At 51.0% G+C, this 22,134-nt stretch overlaps 1 protein-coding gene across 1 annotated transcript; it reads right to left on the minus strand.

Annotated features, from left to right (window-relative positions):
• Positions 1 to 1,534: 1,534 nt before the first annotated feature.
• Positions 1,535 to 10,115, minus strand: LOC311633885 (binder of sperm protein homolog 2-like; the record flags this gene model as incomplete). Its single annotated transcript, XM_084906891.1, has 4 exons — positions 1,535 to 1,541; positions 3,234 to 3,381; positions 5,086 to 5,226; positions 10,058 to 10,115. 4 exons carry the CDS (start codon positions 10,113 to 10,115, stop codon positions 1,535 to 1,537), a joined length of 354 nt encoding a protein of 117 aa, XP_084763017.1.
• Between the last annotated feature and the right edge of the window lie 12,019 nt (positions 10,116 to 22,134).

The following is a 22,134-nucleotide window of genomic DNA, read 5'->3' on the forward strand; positions in this document are numbered from 1 at the left end:
CTGTGAGGTAGGGTGTTGTACATACTCATGTGTGTGGGTGTGTACTGTCATATATGTTTTCTGTGCATGAGTGTATGTTGTCTGTGGTATTTGTATGTGTTATGCGTATGGATGCGTGTGTAGTGTGTGGACACGTGGGATGTGTGTCTTCTTGTGTGTCAGTTATGTGCCTGTGTGGAGGGTGTTGAATGTTACATGTGGTGTTTTCTGTGTTATATGTGAAAATCTTGAGTGTCTGTAATGTGTGTGTTGTGTGTATGTTATTTATAGGGTGGGCAAAAGTAGGTTTACAGTTGTGGGTACATGAAACAGAGTTTATTCTAGTATTCTTTTATTTATTTACCAGAGAACCAGTGCATAAAATTTGTGCGTTGGGGGTGGGAGAGGGGGCCCCTCAGCCTGGCCTGTGCCCTCTCACAGTTCAGGAGCCCCATGATCGATCGCCCCGAAGATGTAGGTCTTGCCCACCCAGCAGGGCTCTGAGATGGTTTGACCCCACAGAGGGAGGCCCCGCCACCCACCACAGCACCGCCATGGGATAGCCTGGGCCTCCCTCTTTGGGGCGATCATGGAGCCCCCCCAATTGATTGATCACCCCACTGGCCAGTGGCCTGGGCTTCCCTCTGTGGGGTGGTCATAGGGCGATGGCCAGGCCCCAACCAATTGCATTGCACCTGCCTTGGATGGCCTGGCACCAGGGGGTGTCATAGCATGGTCATCTGGAAGGTCGTCAGGATAGTCATTCTGCTGTTTGGTTGTTGGGGAAATTTGCATATTATTGTTATTACAGATTCCGTTTTTTTAATCCTCACCCAAGGGTATTGATTTTTTAGAGAAAGGAAGGAAGGGAAGGAGGGAGGGAGGGAGGGAAGGAGGGAAGAAAGGAGGGGAAGAGAGAGAGATGGAGACAGACAGACAGACAGACAGACAGACAGACAGACATTGATTAGTTGCCTCCTATATGTGCCCTGATTGACCTGTCATTGAACCCACAACTTAGCTATGTGCCCTGACTGGGAATCAACCCACAACCTTGGCATCTCAGGATGATGCTCTCACCAACTGCTCTGCATTTTGGAAGAAAAGGTGATGTTTGCACAACTTTGCAACTGTACTCAATACCACTACGTTCTTATCTTTAAAGTAGCTCATTGAAGTCATGCATGTTACCTCAAACAATTAAAAGTGTGCATTATACTTAATTAAAAATGTCAAGAACTGTGTGAGGGGAAGCTGGAGTTTCTTTGAGAATTGAGTTCACTTGCCAAAGAGGATACTGTCAGCGATTCACCAGGACCTTGATTTGAAGGCAAGTCCTTTTCTACAGATGCCCTGCTGGCCCCCTGCCCTCGGGGCCAAGGAGGCCATTGATGACCACCGAGCTTCTTCGGCTATGCCTGGTTTCAGAGAAGGAGTCATCCATGCGGGAGAGAGATCAAATCTTTATTGGTCAGAATGATCCGGGAAAAGATCTATTTTGAGAGGCAGCTGGTGAATCCTGTGACTTCTGTCCTTTCGTGAACACCAAGACTTGCTATACACTGTGGAAGAAAAACAGAGGTGAGGGTCAGGATCCGTCTCCATCTTCCAGGATGACCTGTCTCCAGTGGGAGATCTGGCCTTCCCCAAAAAACTAACATAAGCCAAGGCTGGTTTGGTTCAGTGGATAGAGCGTCAGCCTGCAGACTGAAAGGTCCCAGGTTCGATTCCTGTCAAGGGCATGTACCTTGGTTGCGGGCACATCCCCAGTGTGGGATGTGCAGGAGGCAGCAATCAATGATTCTCTCTCATTGATGTTTCTAATTCTCTATCCTTCTCTCTTCTTCTCTGTAAAAAAAAAAAATCAATAAAAATATATTTTAAAAAGATACAATGTAAATTTTAAAAAATGGGAAAGTAAAGGGGAGAGGAAAAAAAGAGAGTGAGAAAAGGGAAAATGCAAGGGTGAGGGGAAATGTGTGGGGTCAAGGACAGATCATTCAAAGTCAGGGGCCAGCAAACCAGAGCCCAGAGGCCGAACCCAACCCGCAGCCTGTCCGTCTTTGTATGGCCCATGGACTAGTGGTTTCCTCATTTCTAAGTGGCTGACAAAAACAGAAATCAAGAGACCGAGAAATATTTTGCGATGCCTGACAATGACACGAGGTTGACAGGTCAGGGTCTATTGGTACAGTCTTATAGGAACACAGTCATGTTTATTTGTTTTGATTTTGGTTGTTTTTTTGTTTTGTTTTGTTCTGTTTATTTTTTTGGTTAATCCTCACTGGAGGCTATTTTCCCCCATTGGTTTTAGAGAGTGGAAGGGAGTGGGGAGGGGAAAAGAGGAGACAGAGAAACGTTGAGTGGGAGACCCACATCCATTGGTTGCCTGCTGCGGGGAAACCTGCCACCCAGGTATGTGCCCTTGACCGGACTTAACCTCTAAGTAACTCTGTCCGGGGCTGTTTTTTTTAAAATTTATTATTATTTTTTAAGATATATTTTTATTGATTTTTTTTTTTTTTTTTTTTTTTTTTTTTTTTTTTTTTTTTTTTTTACAGAGAGGAAGGGAGAGGGATAGAGAGTTAGAAACATCGAGGAGAGAGAGACATCGATCAGCTGCCTTCTGCATACCCCCTACTGGGGATGTGCCCACAACCAAGGTACATGCCCTTGACCAGAATCGAACCCAGTACCTTTCAGTCCACAGGCGACGCTCTATCCACTGAGCCACACCAGTTTTGGCTGTTTTTTTTGTGTGTGTGTTTTTTTTAATCGCTGTGTGGCTGCTTTTGTGCCACGAGGCGGAGTTGAGTCTGTGAGGGCCCGTACAGCCACCGAAGCCGCAAAGACTTACGGTGGGGCCCCTACAGACACGCTTGCTGACCCCTGGCCTGAGCCATCCGCAGGCCATCGAGACCTCAGCTCCCCTCTCCATCAATCCAGAGGGTTCCCCACTTTAAGAGATGTCTAAGCCGGGACCGGTTTGGCTCAGTGGTTAGAGCGTCGGCCTGCTGACTGAAAGGTACCGGGTTCTATTCCGGTCAAGGGCATGTACCTTGGTTGCGGGCACATCCCCCGTAGGGGGGTGTGCAGGAGGCAGCTGGTCGATGATTCTCTCTCATCGATGTTTCTAACTCTCTATCCCTCTCTGTGAAAAATCAATAAAATAAAAAATTAAAAAAAGAGAGATGTCTAAGACAACCCCCTCCTCCCCCTCCCTCATCCTTCCCCATCCTTCCCCACCACCGTACCCGTAAGGAGAGCACTGCTTCCATTTCCCATCATCATCATAATTGCTGGTCAGGGAGCACCAGCTCCGCTGAAAAATGTAGCCTTCCTTGGTGCAGTTCTGGAAGGATCCACTTCGGTAGCGGAAAGGGAAGACACACACGGGGGGGTCTGCGGAGAAAGAGAGGAGCAGGAGAAACGTGAACATAGAAAGCCTCGCGGTGGCCCTGGCCCGTGTTCTCAGGGGTTAGAGCGTTAGCCCGTGGACCCAAGGCTCACGGGTTCGATTCTTTTTTTCTTTTTTTTAATAATATATTTTATTGATTTTTTATTTTATTTTATTTTTTTAATATTTTTTATTGTTGTTTTTTTTTTACAGAGAGGAAGGGAGAGGGATAGAGAGCTAGAAACATCGATGAGAGAGAAACATCAACCAGCTGCCTCTTGCACACCCCCTACCGGGGATGTGCCCGCAACCAAGGTACATGCCCTTGACCGGAATCGAACCCGGGACCTTTCAGTCCGCAGACCGACGCTCTACCGCTGAGCCAAACCGGTTTCGGCACGGGTTCGATTCTTAATCAAAGGCACATACCTCAATTCCAGACTGTGTGAATGTGTGCCTCTCACATCAATATTTCTCTTCCTTTCCCCTCCCCTCCACTTTCTCAAAAATAAAATAAAATAAAATAAAATAAAATAAAATAAAATAAATCGGTGGAAAGCCCTGACTGGTTTGGCTCAATGGATAAAGCGTCAGCCAGTGGACTGAAAGGTCCCTTGTTTGATTCCAATCAAGGGCACATGCTGATGCTGCGGAATCCATCCCCAGTAAGGGGCAGGCAGGAGGCAGCCAATTAGTTTCTTTCACCTTTGATGTTTCTATCTCTCTCTCCCTCTCCCTCTCCCTTCCTCTCTGAAATCAATAAAAATATTTAAACACACACACACACACACACACACACATGTGTTTCTCTAAAAAAAAAAAATCAATGAAAAAAATATCCTCAGGTGAGGATTAAGAAATATATATATATATATATATATATATATATATATATATATATATATAAGCTTAATATGCTGCTGAAACTGGTTTGGCTCAGTGGTAGAGCGTCGGTCTGTGGACTGAAAGGTCCCGGGTTCGATTCCAGTCAAGGGCATGTACATTGGTTGCAGGCACAACCCCTGTAGCGGGTGTGCAAGGGGTGTGCAAGAGGCAGCTGGTCGATGTTTCTCTCTCATCGACATTTCTATCTCTCCATCTCTCTCCCTTCCTCTCTGTAAAAAATCAATAAAATATATTTTTTTAAAAAAATAAAAATAGAAGCTTAATATGCTAAGTGTCCAACTGAGTGGTTGACTGATTGGTCTCTCTGATGTGCACTGACCACCAGAGGGCAGACCCTCCAATCAGTAGGTTAGCTTGCTGCTGGGGTCCGGCTGATCATGACTGGGCAAGATGGGGCCGGATACTCCCTGGAGCCCTCCCATGGTCCCTCCCCCAGTTCCTCCCTGGCCAGCGGCCCCCATCTGCCCCAAATGGGACCAGGCGAGATGGCCCTGATTGTCCCCAATCGTCAGCCAGGCGGAAGGACCCCACCGGTGCATGAATTTCGTGCACCGGGCCTCTAGGAATAATAATAATAATAATAATAATAATAATAATAATAAAAGAAAGTTTTATGGCTGACATTGTGGAACTAACAATGACTGCTGTCTCTCCTGCAGCCAACTTCTGTCAAAGTGGTTAGAACAGGTAGAAAAGCCAGGATCGGACTCCATTTTACCCAATGCCCCAAACTGCGTAGCCTGCCACTTCCAACCACTTCTTGGACCCGAGGCACCGAGCCAGTCCCCGGGCGGGACACTCACCTTGGCTGGTGCAGTAGCGCCACCGCCCGTCGAATTTACCGTCCAGGGAGCACCAGGCATAGTCACTGTGCTTGGAGATGCAGTTGTAGTAGATCGTGTCTCCGTACACAAATGGGAAGACGCAGGTAGCTTTCAGATCGTCTAGGAAAGAGGGGAACATGGCCAACGGGGTCCCCCTTACAGGAGGAGCTGACGTTCTGCTGCCCCCACATCCACATAGCCAGTCCCTGGCACCTTCCCGTGTGCGGCCCAGAACACACGTGGGTCCGAGGAAGCCTTATCTCACCCCGCAGCCGGGAGCGGCCTCGAGCAGGTGGCTTCCAATCCGGGAAAGTCCCCGGAGACTGGGCACCCATCTCTTCACCTGAAACTCTGGTCTTAGAGTCTCCTTGTCCGCTCTCCTGGGAAAAGAAAGCTCTCAGCCCCCAAGCATCTCTCCGAGCTGCAGAGGGCCAAATGGGAAGACACCTGGACACTCTGTAGATTGTTGCTGACTGGGCCTGGGGTATTGACAGAATCACTGAGATGTTCTTAGTTCCTGGCTTGTGTTTGTTCAGGAGGAAGGAGTGGGTGGGACCTGGGCTCTCCCAGGCTCCTTGTTTTCCTGTGAAACCCCCTTGTTGGATCGGAGTATAAATAGATGTGCTGCGTGGCTCAGGAGGTGGTCAGTCTGTCTCTCCAGCAAAGGAGGTCAGCGGCCCTCCCAGCTCCCAGCTTGAAAAATCTATTTCTATGTCTTCTCTCTTTATTTCTAATATTTCTCAATCCCTGGGCACCTCCGCTTAGAACCGGTTCGTTCATCTCTCTTTCCACGCGGGACATGGAAAAGGGAGATCCCTGCAGCTTCAGGCCCCCGTACCTCGCCTCCCTCCACACCACGAATCACCGGCGAGCTTTACGCCTTGCCTTGACCATGGCAACAAGTTATTCCTTAAGAGATCAACCGAAGGACTTGTACGCATGAATATAAGCACAACCAATGGACGAAAAACTCTGGGGAGGGAGGGCATGTATGGGAGTTGGGGGTGGGGTGGAGATTGGTAAGGTATGTACACATATAATACCTTAATTTTAAAAATGAGGAGCCAAGACCGGTTTGGCTCAGTGGATAGAGCATTGGCTTGGGGACTGAAGGGTCCTGGGTTCGATTCTGGTCAAGGGCATGTACCTTGGTTGGGGGCACATCCCCAGTAGGGGGTGTGCAAGAGGCAGCTGATCAATGATTCTCTCTCATCGATGTTTCTAACTCTCTAACCTTCTCTCTTCCTTTCTGTATAAAATCAATAAAATATTTTTTTTAAATAAAAAATGAGGAAAAAAAATAAAAAATAAAAAATAAAAAAATAAATAAGTTATTCCTGGATACTTTCAACCTTTTGTCCCATGATTCTTCCCGAGAATGTTCTTTCTTTAAAAAAAAAAAAAAAAAAAAAAAAAAAGCTTTATTGATTAAGATATCACATAGTTGTCCTCAACCCCCCCATTCCAATCCCCCACTCATACCCCCACCCCTTATTGTCCTCGACCACTGGTTAGGCTCATATGTGTGCACACAAGTCCTCTGGTTGATCTCTCCCTTTTATCCCCACCCTCCCTTTGAGGTCCAACAGTCTGACCCATGGCTCCTTATCTCTGGATCTGTTCTTGTTCATTAGTTTATGTTGTTCACCATTTTCCCTCGATGAGTGAGGTCATGTCCTAACTGGAAATATACTTATAAGAACCAGAAACGAGGCAAGCAATCATCTTTATGCTGAAAGGCATATGCATCCGTCTGCAGTGAGCTTCTTTCTGGGCCACCGGATCTTTTGTCGAGATTGTTCTTTCTTAAACACTCACCCGACCCTGCCACTGACTTATTCCTCTAAAGACGAGCATTGGCACTGAGATAGCCATGGTCCCCTCTGGATCTGGTTCCCCAGACTCCGCCAGCCTCCCCTTGACCACCTGTGACCGTCTCTGTGAGCTGGGAAGGCCACGCCCCTTGCCTGCTCCCATGCAGCCTATAGGTGGGTCTCCATGAAACTCCCTTGAACATCCACACTATGCTAGATCCGCTTGTCCTGAATTTGCATATTGGTTCCCTTTTCCCCCCCATTTATCTGACAGGTAGTGACCTGTTCAGAGTCGTTCTCATCTGTCAGGAATGACCACAGGTTTCCTGTTCAAAGCTACACCCGTATTTATCAACGGATGATAGGAACTGGCACAGAATAGAAACTTAATAAATATTGGTTGGTCTTTCAGAATAAGCCTGAAATAATGTTGATGCAAGATTCATTTATTTTTTTTTACCACTTAACAATTATTTATTATCAGTATACATTATCTATATTTACTATTAATTACATTATTATTTTAACAATTACGTCAGAAGGTTCATTATTTTATAACTATATCGTTATGTTTATCATTTAATATTTAAAACCAGAGAGGCCCAGTGTGCAAAATTTGTGCACTGGAAGGCAGGGGATGGGGGTGGGGCTTCCTTCAGCCCAGCCTGCACCCTCTCGCAGACCAGGACCCCTAGGAAGATGGCAGCCTGCCGGCTTAGGCCTGATAACCCTGGGGATCAGGCCTAAGCCGGCAGTCGGACATCCCTTTCGAAATCTCACTCTTTACCGTTCTGTTCACTGCTCCTTAGCGTTGCCACTGAGGCGGGAGAGACTCCGCCACTCCTGCTGCGCTCACCAGCCATGAGCCCAGCTTCTGGCTGAGCAGCGCTCCCCCTGTGGGAGCGCACTAACCACCAGGGGGCAGCTCCTGCCTTGAGCATCTGCCCCCTGCTGGTCAGTGTGCGTCATTGCGACCGGTCATTCTGCCCTTAACGGTCTCTTAGGCTTGTATTATGTAGATTATTGTAACAGTTTTATTATCGTTAGTTATTACTATGTTCATGATTAATGAACTATCTATACTAATAAAAGGGTAATATGCTAATCCAGATGTCTTTCCAGACAAAGCTATGGGGGCGGGGCTGAGGCAGAGGCAGTTAGGAGTGACCAGACTGGCAGGGGGAGGCAGTTGGGGACCAACAGGCAGGCAGGAGGGGGAAGTTGGGGGCAAGCAGGCTGGCAGTGAGTGGCAGTTGGGGACGAGGAGGCCAGCGGGAGGGGGGGGGCAGTTGGGGGTGAGTAGGCAGATAGGGGGAAAGCAGTTGGGGTATAGCATGCTGGGGGACGGGGCAGTTGAGGGCAAGCAGGCCAGCAAGGGGGGCCATTGGAGGCAATCAGGTCAGTGGGGGGGTGCAGTTGGGGGTGATCAGGCCAGTGTGTGTGTGGAGGGGAGCAGTTGGGGGCAAGCAGGCTGGCAAGCAGAGTGGTTAGGTGCGATCAGGCAGGCAGGCAGGTGAGCAGTTAGGAGCTAGCGGTCCCGGATTGCGAGAGGGCCCCAGATTGGAGAGGGTGCAGGCCGGGCTGAGAGACACGCCCCCCTCATGCATGAATTTCGTGCACCGGTCCACTAGTTATTCATATAAGAAGCTATTTTACAGCTTAGCCCAGATGTCGGCAACCTACGGCTCTTTTGAAGCTTTACCGCGGCTCCGACAACTTGCAAGCCTGTGAGAAAATGAAGGTAACGTCTTACAGCCCTGATGTGCTGACACTGTGCACTGAGGTTCAGGAGCAAAAATCCCATTAACCAGGTAAATTAAATATTTTAATTAGCTATTAATTTGCAAAAATATATTTTACATTGTTAAGTGAAAAAGTCCTTTTTTTCTTCAGATTGACAGCTAACTGCACGATCCGGTATATATATAGCATTAAGGTAAGAAACAATATATGCAGTGTTATATTTGTTTTAAATGTTGCAATGGTTTTGCGGCTCCCAGGTTTTTTTTTTCCTTCGGAAACGGGTCCAAGTGGCTCTTTATGTCTTAAAGTTGCAGACCCCTGGCTTAGCCTATGCTGGACATAGTGCTATGCGTGATTTACCAGCGCCAGCATTTACTGATTTCCTCACTTCACTCCTCCTGCGTGGCTGAAACTCTGTTTTCCTTGAACAACAAATTCCCCATCTGCCTTCTCCCAGCCCCGGGGGATCGCTGTTCTGCTCTCCGTGCCTGTGGGTCTGACTATTTCAGATCCTTCGGAGAAGTGGAGTCAGGCAGGCAGTGTGTGTCCCTCTGTGACTGGCTGATGTCACTCGCCGTAAACACCCCCGGGTCCGTCCACGCTGAAGGCGGCGTTTATAAGCTCCCTCTTGGTTACCCGCGCTTACCATTCTCTGGATGGGAAAGCAGAGGCTGCGGAGAGGCTGAGGGACTCGCCCGTGAGCACCCAGCCAGCAAGAGGAAGAGCAGGGATTTGGACCCAGGACTCTCTGGATCCTCCCCTCTGCACCACGCATGCTGCTGCATTTCAAAGGCAGGGGGCGCCCCTGGGGGTGGCTCAGTTGGTGGGAGAGTGGTACCATGCACCCCAAGGGGGTCAGGTTCAAGTCCGGGTCAGGGCACATAGCTAGGGTTCGGGTTCCATCCTGGATTGGAGCTCGTGTGAGAGGCAATGGATTCATGTTTCTCTTTCACATCTCTCTCTCTCTTTCTCTCTCTTTCTCTCTCTCTCTCTCTCAGTAAAAATATATCCTCAGGTAAGGATTGACAACAACAAGAATAAATAAATAAGCCGGAACCGGTTTGGCTCAGTGGATATAGCATCAGTCTGTGACTGAAGGGTCCCGGGTTCGATTCCGGTCAGGGGCATGTTCCTTGGTTGCGGGCACATCCCCAGTGGGGGGTGTGCAGGAGGTTGATGTTTCCCTCCCATCGATGTTTCTGGCTCTCTCTCTCTCTCTATTCCTCTCTGTAAAAAAACTCAATAAAATATATATTTTAAAAAGAATAAATAAATAAAATAGAAGATATTAGGGACAATGGATAGATCCTGTTCCCTGCCCGTCTCACCCCAAACCACTGTCTCCTCGGTCTCCCCTTCCTCGTTCCTCTCCTCCCCTGCCCGTGCCCTCTCACCTGCTTTCAGCCGGCACACACAGAGCACCAGAGACACCCAGCCTGCCAGCTTCCTCATCACCCCCATCCACCGGCCGTGGCTGCCCCGGCACAGGCTGCCTCTGGCTTTATGCTCTCCGACGCCCGCCCCTCCTACTCCGCTGCTCTGGGCACACGCGGGCTCACTCCGGACCGCTTTGTGCCCTGCCTGAACCTCGGGGCGCGCACGCACACACACACACACAGACACAGACACACACACACACAGACACACACACACACAGACACACACACACAGACACACACAGACACAACACACAGACACACACACACAGACACACACACACAGACACACACACACAGACACACACAGACACAACACACAGACACACACACAGAGACACACACACACAGACACAGACACACACAGACACACACACAGACACACACATAGACACAGACACAGACACACACAGACAGACAGACAGACACACACACACACACACACAGACACACACACAGACACACACACAGACACACACACAGACACACACACAGACACACGCAGACACACACAGACACACACACATAGACACACACACAGATACACACACAGACACACACACAGACACAACACACAGACACACACACAGACACACACAGACACACACAGACACACACACAGACACACACACAGAGACACACACAGATACACACACAGACACACACACAGACACACACAGACACACACACACAGACACACACACACAGACACACACAGACACACTCACACACTCACACACACACAGACACACACAGACACACTCACACACACACCAGGAACATCCCGCTCGGAAGCTGGTCCCAGGCCAGCTCCGTCCCCCTCACCCACAAGCGTGTTGGAAAGGCGGATCCTGGGGCCCCGCTCCGGGCGCTGAAGCTCTGGGGAGGGGCCCGAGGCCTGGGCTGTGACATGCGCCAGGTGAGCCCAGTGGGTGCTCCAGTCTGAGGACCGTCGCTCTGGCTTCGTGCTTTCCTACCCACCTCATCTCGTTTACTCTCTTGTTTGTGTGTTTTTTTGTTTTTTGTTTTTTGTGTTGCTGTTGTTGTTTTTTAATGAAAGTCCATTCTGGCCAGTGGCTCAGCTGGTTTACACACCTTCCCTCCTGGTCAGGAGGTTAAGCATACCCTGGCCAGTGGCTCAGCTGGTTTGCACACCTTCCCTCCTGGTCAGGAGGTTCAGCATACCCTGGCCAGTGGCTCAGCTGGTTTGCACACCTTCCCTCCTGGTCAGGAGGTTCAGCAGACCCTGGCCAGTGGCTCAGCTGGTTTGCACACCTTCCCTCCTGGTCAGGAGGTTCAGCAGACCCTGGCCAGTGGCTCAGCTGGTTTGCACACCTTCCCTCCTGGTCAGGAGGTTAAGCATACCCTGGCCAGTGGCTCAGCTGGTTAAGCACATCCTCCTAGAGTACAGGTATGATCCCAATTGGGCAGGCACCGGAGGCAGCCAACCTCTCTCTCTCTCTCTCTCTCTCTCTCTCTCTCTCTCTCTCCCTCTCCTCTCTCTCTCTCTCTCTCTCTCTCTCTCTCTCTCTCTCTCTCTCCTCTCTCTCTCTCAAGCAATGGAAATGTATCTTGGGGTGAGGATTTTTTAAATGGAAGGACGGGAGGAGGGAAGGAAGGAGGGAAGGAAGGAGGAAGGAAGGAAGGAAGGAAGGAAGGAAGGAAGGAAGGAAGGAAGGAAGGAAGGAAGGAAGGAAGGAGGGAGGGAGGGAGGGAGGGAGGGAGGGAGGGAAGGAAGGAGGGAGGGAGGGAGGGAAGGAAGGAAGAAGGGAGGGAGGGAAGGAAGGAAGGAGGGAGGGAGGGAGGGAGGGAGGGAAGAAAGGAAGGAGGGAGGGAGGGAGGGAGGGAGGGAGGAAAGGAAGGAAGGAAGGAAGGAAGGAAGGAAGGAAGGAAGGAAGGAAGGAAGGAAGGAGGGAAGGAAGAAGGGGAGGGAGGGAGGAGGGGAGGGAGGGAGGGAGGGAGGGAGGGAAGGAAGGAGGGAGGGAGGGAAGGAAGGAGGGAGGGAGGGAGGGAGGGAAGAAAGGAAGGAGGGAAGGAAGAAAGGGAGGGAGGGAGGAAAAGCCAGCTGAGCCTCCTGGGTAGGTAAGGTCAGAATGGCCAGACATCATGGCTGTGGCCTGCCAGTACGTGGAAAGGACAGGGATCTGGGCGAGCAGAAGAGGAAAGAGCGCTTTATGAGAGAGAAGAGGGTGGAAGAGTGAGAACCAATAAAGAGGCAGGTATTCTAGTGCCCCCCTCCCCCAGGGCAACCCCAGAGGAGGCACAGACCATCCCGGAGACCAAGCTTCATAGAAGGGGAGGGACTGGCTCAACCTTCAGCATCTGTCTGTGCTGACAACCGCCTGTTACGCCCATTTGTAAACATGCAGGGACCAGGTACCGGATACACACATATTTGCCTTTTCCAATAGAGGAGAGAAGTGGAGAAACTCTGATAAAGGCACAGGGACTGCAGACACCGAGCTTCTCCTGACTTGACGCACAAGCTTTTGCCTTTTGCTGTTTTTATTTGTTTGTTTGTTTTGTTTTATAAAATATTTTTAAAATATATTTTATTGACTTTTTACAGAGAGGAAGGGAGAGGGATAGAGAGCTAGAAACATCAATGAGAGGGAGAGTCATCGACCAGCTGCCTCCTGCACACCTCCCACTGGGGATATGCCTGCAACCAAGGTACATGCCCTTGACCGGAATCGAACACGGAACCCTTCAGTCCCCAGGCCGACGCTCTATCCATTGAGCCAAATCGGTTTCAGCTGCCTTTTGCTGTTTTTGCCGAAATGGTGGATATTGGCACAGCCTCTGGCCTCTTCACAGCTAATGAGACCACCTGCCAATCACAAGGAGCCAACATGGGTCGGCATCCATGCTTCCCCTGCCAGAGCTGGGAGAAGTCCCCCTATGACTTCATGACTTGGGGATCGGATTCCTTGTTTGAAATCTGGGGAAACGGGGGCTCAGAGAGCCTACGTCACCTGTCAAGGTCACGTGGCTTGAATAGAGGTGGCGATCTGATACTCTTCCTCGCCTCGTGGTCATGGAGGTCTCCCAGGCCGAGAGCCTTCAGAGGAAGCCGGTCCCTTCACAGTGACAGGTTCAACGCTCACTCTTTTCTTTTCTTTTTTTTAATATATTTTATTGATTTTGTACAGAGAGGAAGGGAGAGAGATAGAGAGTTAGAAACATCGATGAGAGAGAGTCATCGATCAGCTGCCTCTTGCACACCCCCTACTGGGGATATGCCCGCAACCAAGGTACATGCCCTTGACCGGAATCGAACCCGGGACCCCTCAATCCCCAAGCCGACGCTCTATCCATTGAGCCAAACCAGTCTCGGCTCAACACTCACTCTTGACTGGTCCCCAAGACAGAGCTTAACTTGTTTCTGACACTTGCCAGCTGAGTGGCTCTGGAAAAGGGACTTTTGTTTCCTAAGCCTGCAGCCAAATCTCTGAAAATGTTTGGGCTGCATGCATTGGCTGGAGAGCTCAGCAAATATTTTCTTTCTTTCTTTCTTTCTTTCTTTCTTTCTTTCTTTCTTTCTTTCTTTCGGACTAATTCCATTTACTAATTTTCCATCATGCCATAGTATCCAGTCCACAGGACACATACAAACAAACTCAGTGGGACTATGAGGCCAGTTTTCCCACATTTCTTCATCAATAATCGGTCGTCATTTATTAGGGAAGATAGGGCACCTTTGATCTCTCTCTCTCTCTCTTTCTCTCCTTGTCGTTCTCTTGGGCGAACTTTACAGAATGTTCTTAGTTCTAGGTGTAACTTTTCCCTGAGACGACGGGAAGCCAAACGCTCATGGTTCGCGGAGGCGGTGCTGAGAGCGTGCCAGGCTGGCGAGACACATTCTAGAGATTCCCCCAGCCCACCCCCTGGAGGCACGGCCGGGACACTCCGAGCGGGACCCAGAGCTCCCTGCCCACGGACAGCGCCGCCGGGGACGTTGGCGAGAACCCATTATTCCTTCGCTGCTCAACTGAACAGCCATTCCGTCCCCAGGCACTCAACCAAGTGGGATGAAACGGTTCTCAGAGCTGAAGCTGGTGTCTGGCCAGTGGTGTTGGGAGCGGGGGCTGGGTGAGGATGAAAGAAAAGTCAGCAAAGTCATAAACCAAGGTAGGCATGGACCCCAGCGCTTCCCTAAGAATCGTCCTCATCACAGGGAACCAGAGAGAAAGGGCCAGTGACAAGCGGAGAGGGGACTCTGTGGGGCCCAGTTTTTTTGTGTTTGTTTGTTTGTTTTAATATATTTTATTGATTTTTCAGAGAGGAAGAGAGATGATTAGAGAGTTAGAAACATCAATGAGAGAGAATCATCGATCAGCTGCCTCCTGCACACCCCCTACAGGAAATGTGCCCACAACCAAGGTACATGCCCTTGACCAGAATCAAACCCGGGACCCCTCAATCCGAAGACCAATGCTCTATCCACTGAGCCAAACCGGTTTCAGCTGGGGCTCAGTTTTATCTCCTGCAACAATGAAAAGACAGAGGAGAGGTGGGAGTGGAGGAAGAAGAAGGTACAGGGTGGGAGAAGATAAATGCTGATAGAAAAATAAACTATAGCCAAAACCGGTTTGGCTCAGTGGATAGAGCGTCAGCCTGCGGACTGAAAGGTCCCAGGTTCGATTCCGGTCAGGGCATGTACCTTGGTTGTGGGCACATCCCCAGTAGGGGGTGTGCAGGAGGCAGCTGATCGATGATTCTCTCTCATCGATGTTTCAGCTCTCTATCCCTCTCACTTCCTCTCTGTAAATAATCAATAAAAATATATTAAAAAGAAAAAAAGAGAAAGAAAAAGAAGCTATAGCACTGGCTTAGATTCAGTGTCAGCTAGCAATGCGAGCTCTGAAACTAGTGGGAAACACATGAGCATCGATATCCAATAGACTAACTTTAAAATCTTAGATTTCCTACGTATTAGTTGGGAACATTAGTTAAATAACTTGCCCACTCTGTTTTATGGGGAGGGTCGTTTAATATCTATGCTTCATAGATGCACAGCACAGATGAATACCAAGCATTCAACCTTCACTGGTATTTTGTTGCTTTCAAAAGCTGAGTGATGCCGAAACCGGTTTGGCTCAGTGGTAGAGCGTCGGTCTGCGGACTGAAGGGTCCCAGGTTCGATTCCGGTCAAGGGCATGTACCTGGGTTGCGGGCACATCCCCAGTAGGGGGTGTGCAAGAGGCAGCTGGTCGATGTTTCTCTCTCATCGACGTTTCTAGCTCTCTATCTCTCTCCCTTCCTCTCTGTAAAAAATCAATAAAATATGTTTGTTTTTTTAAAAAAGCTGAGTGATGGGTGGGGATTCAAATCCCAGGTGCTCTGATTCCTAAGTGCTATAACCACTAAGCCAGGCCTCTGTTCTGATGTCCCCAGAGGTACAGTTTTGAAGCATGATCAGCTCAAGCCTGACCCCTAGTGGATTCCCCCAAGAAAAACATGTGAGAGTTCCTTTTCTTCCACACCCTAGACAGCACTTACCTTCTTATTGCTGTTAGAGAGAGAGAGAAGAGGGGAGAGAGAGACAGAAACATCATCGACGGGCTGCCTCCTGCACGCCAACTCCTGGGAATCGAGCCAGCCACTGGGGCATGCGTCCTGACCTCCTGATTCGTAGGTCAACGCTCAACCACTGAGTCATGTGGGTCAGGCAGAGCATCTGCCATGGGGTCCTGGAGCCAGTCCTGGGGTGACTGTACTGAATGATTCAAACTCTAGGACATTCTGGAAAAGGAGAACCCCGCCCTTCTGAGGAGGAGTCCTGGGAGGTCAGAGAAGGGGTGGGTGGGGCGTATGGGGTGAGTGGGAGATCCTTGGAAGTGCATGGACTAGAGGTGGCTGAGAGAGAAACATCCCTTCTCTTTTTAAAAAAATTTAAAATATATATATTTTATTGATTTTTTACAGAGAGGAAGGGAGAGAGATAGAGAGCTAGAAACATGGACCAGCTGCCTCTTGCACACCCCCTACCGGGGATGTGCCCGAAACCAATGTACATGCCCTTGACCAGAATCGAACCTGGGACCTTTCAGTCCCCAGACCGACGCTCTATCCACTGAGCCAAACCGGTTTCGGCAAAACCAAAAAACTGAAGAAAACAAACCTTCCCGCCTTCACAAAAAGCTAGCCTTTAAATACACGGCCCTTCACTCCCTGGACGGCAGAGGGCGCTCGCGAGCTGCGAATCTTACAAAGGACTCCACACCGCCCACACCCAGGCTGTCCCATTCATGGACACTGGTTTGGCTCAGTGGATAGAGTGTCGGTCTGTGGACTGAAAGGTCCCGGGTTCGGTTCCGGTCAAGGGCATGGACCTGGGTTGCGGGCACATCCCCGGTGGGGGGTGTGCAGGAGGCATTGCCCTGCCAGGGTGGCTCAGTAGTTGAGCTTTAACCTGTGAACCAAGAGGTCACAGTTCAATTCCCAGTCAGGGCACATGCCCGGTGTGAGGCGTGCAGGAGGCAGCCAATCAATGATCCTCTCTCATCATTGATGTTTCTTTCTGTCCCTCCCTCTCCTTTCCTCTCTAAAATCAATAAAAAATGTATACTTTTAAAAATCTATAATAATAAAAGCGTAATATGCTAATTAGACCAGATGTCCTTCCGGACGACCTTCGGACAAAGCCGGGGCTGGGAGGAAAGCCTGGGTCCCGGTGCCAGAGGGAAGCCGGTGCCCGCAGCAGGGGAAGGAAGGCCCACTCTTACACGAATTTTGTGCATCGGCCTCTAGTCATAAATAAAATGAAAATAAAATAAAATGAGCCGAAACCGGTTTGGCTCAATGGATAGAGCGTCGGCCTGCGGACGGAAAGGTCCCAGGTTTGATTACGGTCAAGGGCATGTACCTTGGTTGTAGGCATGTCCCCAGTGGGGGGGAGGGGGGGGGAGTGGGGATGCAGGAGGCAGCCAGTCGATGTTTCTCTCTCATCGATCTTTCTATATAGCTCTCTATCCCTCTCCCTTCCTCTCTGTAAAAAAATCAATAAAATATATATATTTTTTTAAATTACAAATGCTGCCAGTTGCCTCTTTTTTAAAAAAATATATATATTTTATTGATTTTTCACAGAAAGGAAGAGAGAGGGATAGAGAGTTAGAAACATCGATGAGAGAGAATCATCGATCAGCTGCCTCTTGCACAGCCCCTACTGGGGATGTGCCCTCAACCAAGGTACATGCCCTTGACCGGAATCGAACCCGGGATCTATCCACTGAGCCAAACCCGTCCCGGCAATAAAATATATTTTTTAAAAAATAATAATAAAATAAAATAAAAGGAGTCCCCCAACCACACTGCTTCAAGAGCCACAGTCCCCACCCATTGGCTGTACGGCTTTTGGCAAGTCCCTCAACGTGTCTGTGCCTCAGTTTCCCCTCCTGCAAACCGAGGAGTCCTGCTTGGGACCCGGGGCGCCCCTGGGTGAGTCTGCACGCCCGCCCTCTGGTGCCCAGGCAGGGCTGTGGGCGGTCAGGGAGCTTTGCAGACAGTGGAACGGAGTCCCCGCACCAGGCGCTGTGTGTCCTTGTCTCCCGTCACTCACTGACCCCCATCCTCTTCCTCCTCGTGGCTGTCTCCTCCGCTCATGGCTCTTCTCGCCCCGGCGCCAGCCCCCGCACAGGCCGTCCGTGCACACATGACTGAGCTGATGGGCCTGATGACTATGCATGCGTGCAGGCCGGCGCCCCGTTTCCTGCCCCCGGGCCACCCCATCCATGAACCCCCCCCCCCCCCCCCCCCCGGTGACCAGTCACTCAAAACGTGCCCCTGGGCCACCGCTCGTCCTGCACATAGGCCGGGCCCGGCGGGAGGGCGGCCCCCCGCTGAGCCGGAGCCCGTGGGAGCAGAACCCCGACTGGGCCAGGAAGGAGCTCTCAGAGGTACAGCCCCGTTAGACACCCGGGGGGGGGGTGGCCAGGAGCCGGCCTGCGCCCCCACAGCAGGGCAGGGGGCCCGGGGCAGCCTGTCCAGCCGGGGAAGGTCACAGGCGCCACCCGGGCCGCGGGGCGGCTTCTGGCAGCCCCCTCCTTTCTGGAAAGCCGTCAGGAACATGTGCTGGTGGGTCATGAGATCCAAATCTGACCGTCTCCACATGCCAGCGACACAAAAAATGATGGAGATGTTCCTTTTTTAAAATTATTATATTTTATTGATATTTTACAGAAAGGAAGAGAGAGGGAGAGAGAGTTATAACCTTGATGAGAGAGAATCATCAATCAGCTGCCTCTTGCATGCCTCCTACTGGGGATGTGCCCGCAACCAAGGTACATGCCCTTCGGTCCACAGGCCAACGCTCTATCCGGTCAGGGCTAAAATGTATTTTTATTATTGATTTCAGAGGGGAAGGGGGAGGGAGTGGGAGGTAGAAGCATCAATGATAAGAGGCAATTATTGATGGGCTGCCTCCTGCACGCCCCCTACTGGGGATCAAGCCTGCAACTGCGGCATGTGCCCTGACCGGGAATCGAACCGTGACCTCCTGGTTCATAGATTGATGCTCAACCACTGAGGCACGCCACCCGGCTGCTGTCATTTCCTCACTTGGCAGTCTAAGGGGAAGGAGGCCTGTGCCCCTGACTGAGTAGCCGCACTGCGTGTTTTGAAATTCTTGCGGCTCAGCGGCTGGACGTGGTGGCTCTGAGGTCAGGCCCAGGCCTGCTGTTCCGTGAAGGAGAAAGCTGAGACACAGAGACCTTCCCCCGGTTCTGTCCAGCTCCCTGCAAAGGCAGCCCAAACACATGCATACAAATGTGTGTGCGTGTTTGCACATGTATGTGCACGTGTGTGTGTGCGGGGCTCTTACTCTGAGGTTTGGTTCCAAACGTGGAGCCATTTGCTGCTGAGGAGCCGGACTCAGTGTTTGGTCTTTCTTTTTCTTTCTTCTTTATTATTCTGTTGTTCATCCTCACCTGAGGATATGCTTCCACTGAATTTTGGAGAGAGTGGAAGGAGGAGGGACAGAGAGAGAGAAACACTGATGTGACAGATACATCAATTGGTTGCCTCCTGCCTGGAGCTGGGGATGGAGCCTGCAACCCAGGTACGTGCCCTTGACTGGAATCAAACCCAGGACCCTCCAGTCTGCAGGCTGACACTCTAGCCACTGAGCCAAACCAGCGAGGGCTCTCTCTCTCTCTCTCTCTCTCTCTCTCTCTCTCTCTCTCTCTTTAATGAATCACATTCTTCCTTTCAGCGCCTGTACTTTTATTTTTTTAATGCTTTTATTGATTTCAGAGAGGAAGGGAGAATGGGAGAAGATAGAAACATCCATGATGAGAGAGAATCATGGATTGGCTGCCTCCTTCCTGCACGCCCCACCCCCTGCCCCCTGGGGATTCAGCCTGCAACCCGGGTATGTGCCCTGATGGAGATTGAACGGTGACCTCCTGGTTCCTGGGTCGACCCTCAACCCCTGAGCCACGCCGGCCAGGGGGGGGACTCAGTATTTCGGAGACACACTCCCTCCAGTGACCTCACGCCCAGGAGCGCTGTCCCTCGCACAGTGGCTTCCACAGCTGGATTGTTCTCTCCAGGTGACAGATGAGCACATGGAACATGGAGGTCAGAGAGCCGATGGGGCCCAGGGGCCGAGATTGGTGAACTCCCTGAGGTGCAGCTTTGAAGCTGAGGCGAGGTGGGCAGGGGAGCGTGAAACTGGGAGGCCAAGGTGGGGAGCACGGGGCACCCCTGCCTCTCTCCTGCCCATCCGCAGCCCTTACCACCCCCCTCGCACGCCCTCTGCCGCCTGCAAAGGCCTTCTCAGCACGGATTGCGCTTCGAATAAGAGCTTGAGGTGGCTTTAGGCTCCCTCCATGGATGACCGGGAGCCGCTCCCAGGCCTGACGGTGGTTGGGCTCCAGAGCCGCCGCCCCCTAGCTCGGAGCCCTGGGCAGCACCGTGCCCGTGGCCGGTCCCAGCCCTGACGCCCCCGGCCGGGGACAGAGGGTCCTCCGGGCGCTGGAACAGCCTCAGCCTCCGGGGAATGTTCCAGGCGTGGGCGGCCGGCTCTCCAGGCTCCCTTTACGGTTCACTCGCCGTCCTGAGCTGCCCCCGGAGTATTTTCTGTTCATGCCCACAGCGTGACCCCAGCGGGCTCATGAACGTTCCAGAACGTCAGTCCGTATCAGCTCCTCACGTTTGCACAGAATCCTTTACGGCACAAGGAAGCGGGCCGAGCAGGTGGCACAGGTGGTCTGGGTGGGGGTGGGGGTGGGGGCATTGCGGGGCCGAGAGACGTGCAGGTGCAAAGGCCCTGGGGCTCAGCCAGCTCAGCTTGCACAGGAAACAGTGAAAGGGTTAGTGTAGGTCCTGGCCAGTTTGGCTCAGTGGACAGAGCATCGGTCTGTGGACTGAGGGGCCCCATGTTCGATTCTGGTCAAGGGCATGCACATCCCTGGTAGGGGGTGTGCAGGAGGCAGCTGATCGATGTTTCTCTCTCTCTCCGACGTTTCTAACTCTCTATCCCTCTCCCTTCCCACCGGGTCGGGACTTTCATTATCCCAGTTCACAGACAGGACACTGAGGCCCAGGAATGGACGGTCCTTCCCCTCAGCCCACTGTCCAGGAGGCGGGACCGGGATCCGGTCCAGGCCGGGGGCAGGAGCCCCGGTGTGCATTGCCACGGACTAGTGTCTCCCCAGAGTAAGGTGACCAGACGTCCCGCTTTTGGCGGGACAGTCCCGATGTGTAACCATTTGTCCCGCGTCGTTTTAAAAGTCCCAATTTAAAAAAAAAAAAAATCGGGACTGTTTCAAAACGTCGCGGGACGCGGGACAAATTGTTGAAAATCAGGACGTCTGGTCCCCTTAGCGGGCCTCGTGTGCCCCTGCGAGGAGGTGCTGCCTTACACCCAGGCTCGGAGGTGGCGGGTCTGGGGGAAAGAGATGGTGCTGACACTGAAGAGATGGAGGATAAGACACTGAAGGAGTGAGCCTGGTGTTGGAGGGAGCAGAGACCATGGTCCCCCCCCTGGTGAAACCACGTTCCTTATAAAAACCGTTGAAACATTCAAGGGAGAGGAAGCTGGGAGCTGGGCTCTGGGCGGCTGGCAGGAGCAATAGCTCATTATGCATATGAATTGATGTGTGTTATCTCTATTTGACACCTGACTGGTGATGTTCATTTTAATCCTTTGATTAAGATGGTGTCTGCCTGGTTTCCCCTCCAAGAAGCAGCTCTCCTTCGACATTAGTATTTTGTGAGGAGGCATTGAGCTACGTAAATATTGTCACACTTTCCAGTGATCTTTAAAAATATATATATTTTTATTGATTACAGAGAGAAAAACATCAATGATGAGAAAGAATCATTGATCGGCTGCCTCCTGCACACACCACACGGGGGATCGGGCCCACAATGTGGGCATGTGCCCTTGACCAGAATCGAACCTGGGGCCCTTCAGTCCTCAGGCTGATGCTCTATCCACTGAGCCACACCAGCTAGGGTTCCACCAATGTTTTTTTTTTTTTCTTTTCTTTAAATATATGTTATTTATTTTTTTATAGAGAGGAAGGGAGAGAGATAGTTAGAAACATCGATGAGAGAGAATCATCAATCAGCTGCCTCCTGCACGCCCCCCATACTGGGGATGTGCCTGCAACCAATGCACATGCCCTTGACCAGAATCAAACCCGGGACCCTTCAGTCCGCAGGCTGACGCTCTATCCACTGAGCCAAACCGGTTTTGGCTCCACCGATCTGTGTGGCTCAGCCGGCATGGCTCAGTGGTTGAGTACTGACCTATGAACTAGGAGGTCATGGTTGGATTCGCGATCAGGGCACATGCCTTGGGCTATGGACTTGATCCCCAGTTGGGGGCATGCAGCAGGCAGCCGATGGATGATTCTTTCTCATCATTGGTGCTTCTCTCTCTCTCTCTCTCTCTCTCTCTCTCTCTCTCTCTCTGAAATAAATAAAAATGTATTTTTAAAAAATCTCTGTGGACTCCCAGTTTCCTGTGTTATCGAATATAATTAGTTGTTTATTTTGATTTTCGATTTGCCCCGTGACCTGGG

The sequence above is a fragment of the Pipistrellus hanaki genome (assembly GCF_964339955.1).
Source record: "Pipistrellus hanaki genome assembly, chromosome: 15".
NCBI lineage: Eukaryota > Metazoa > Chordata > Mammalia > Chiroptera > Vespertilionidae > Pipistrellus > Pipistrellus hanaki.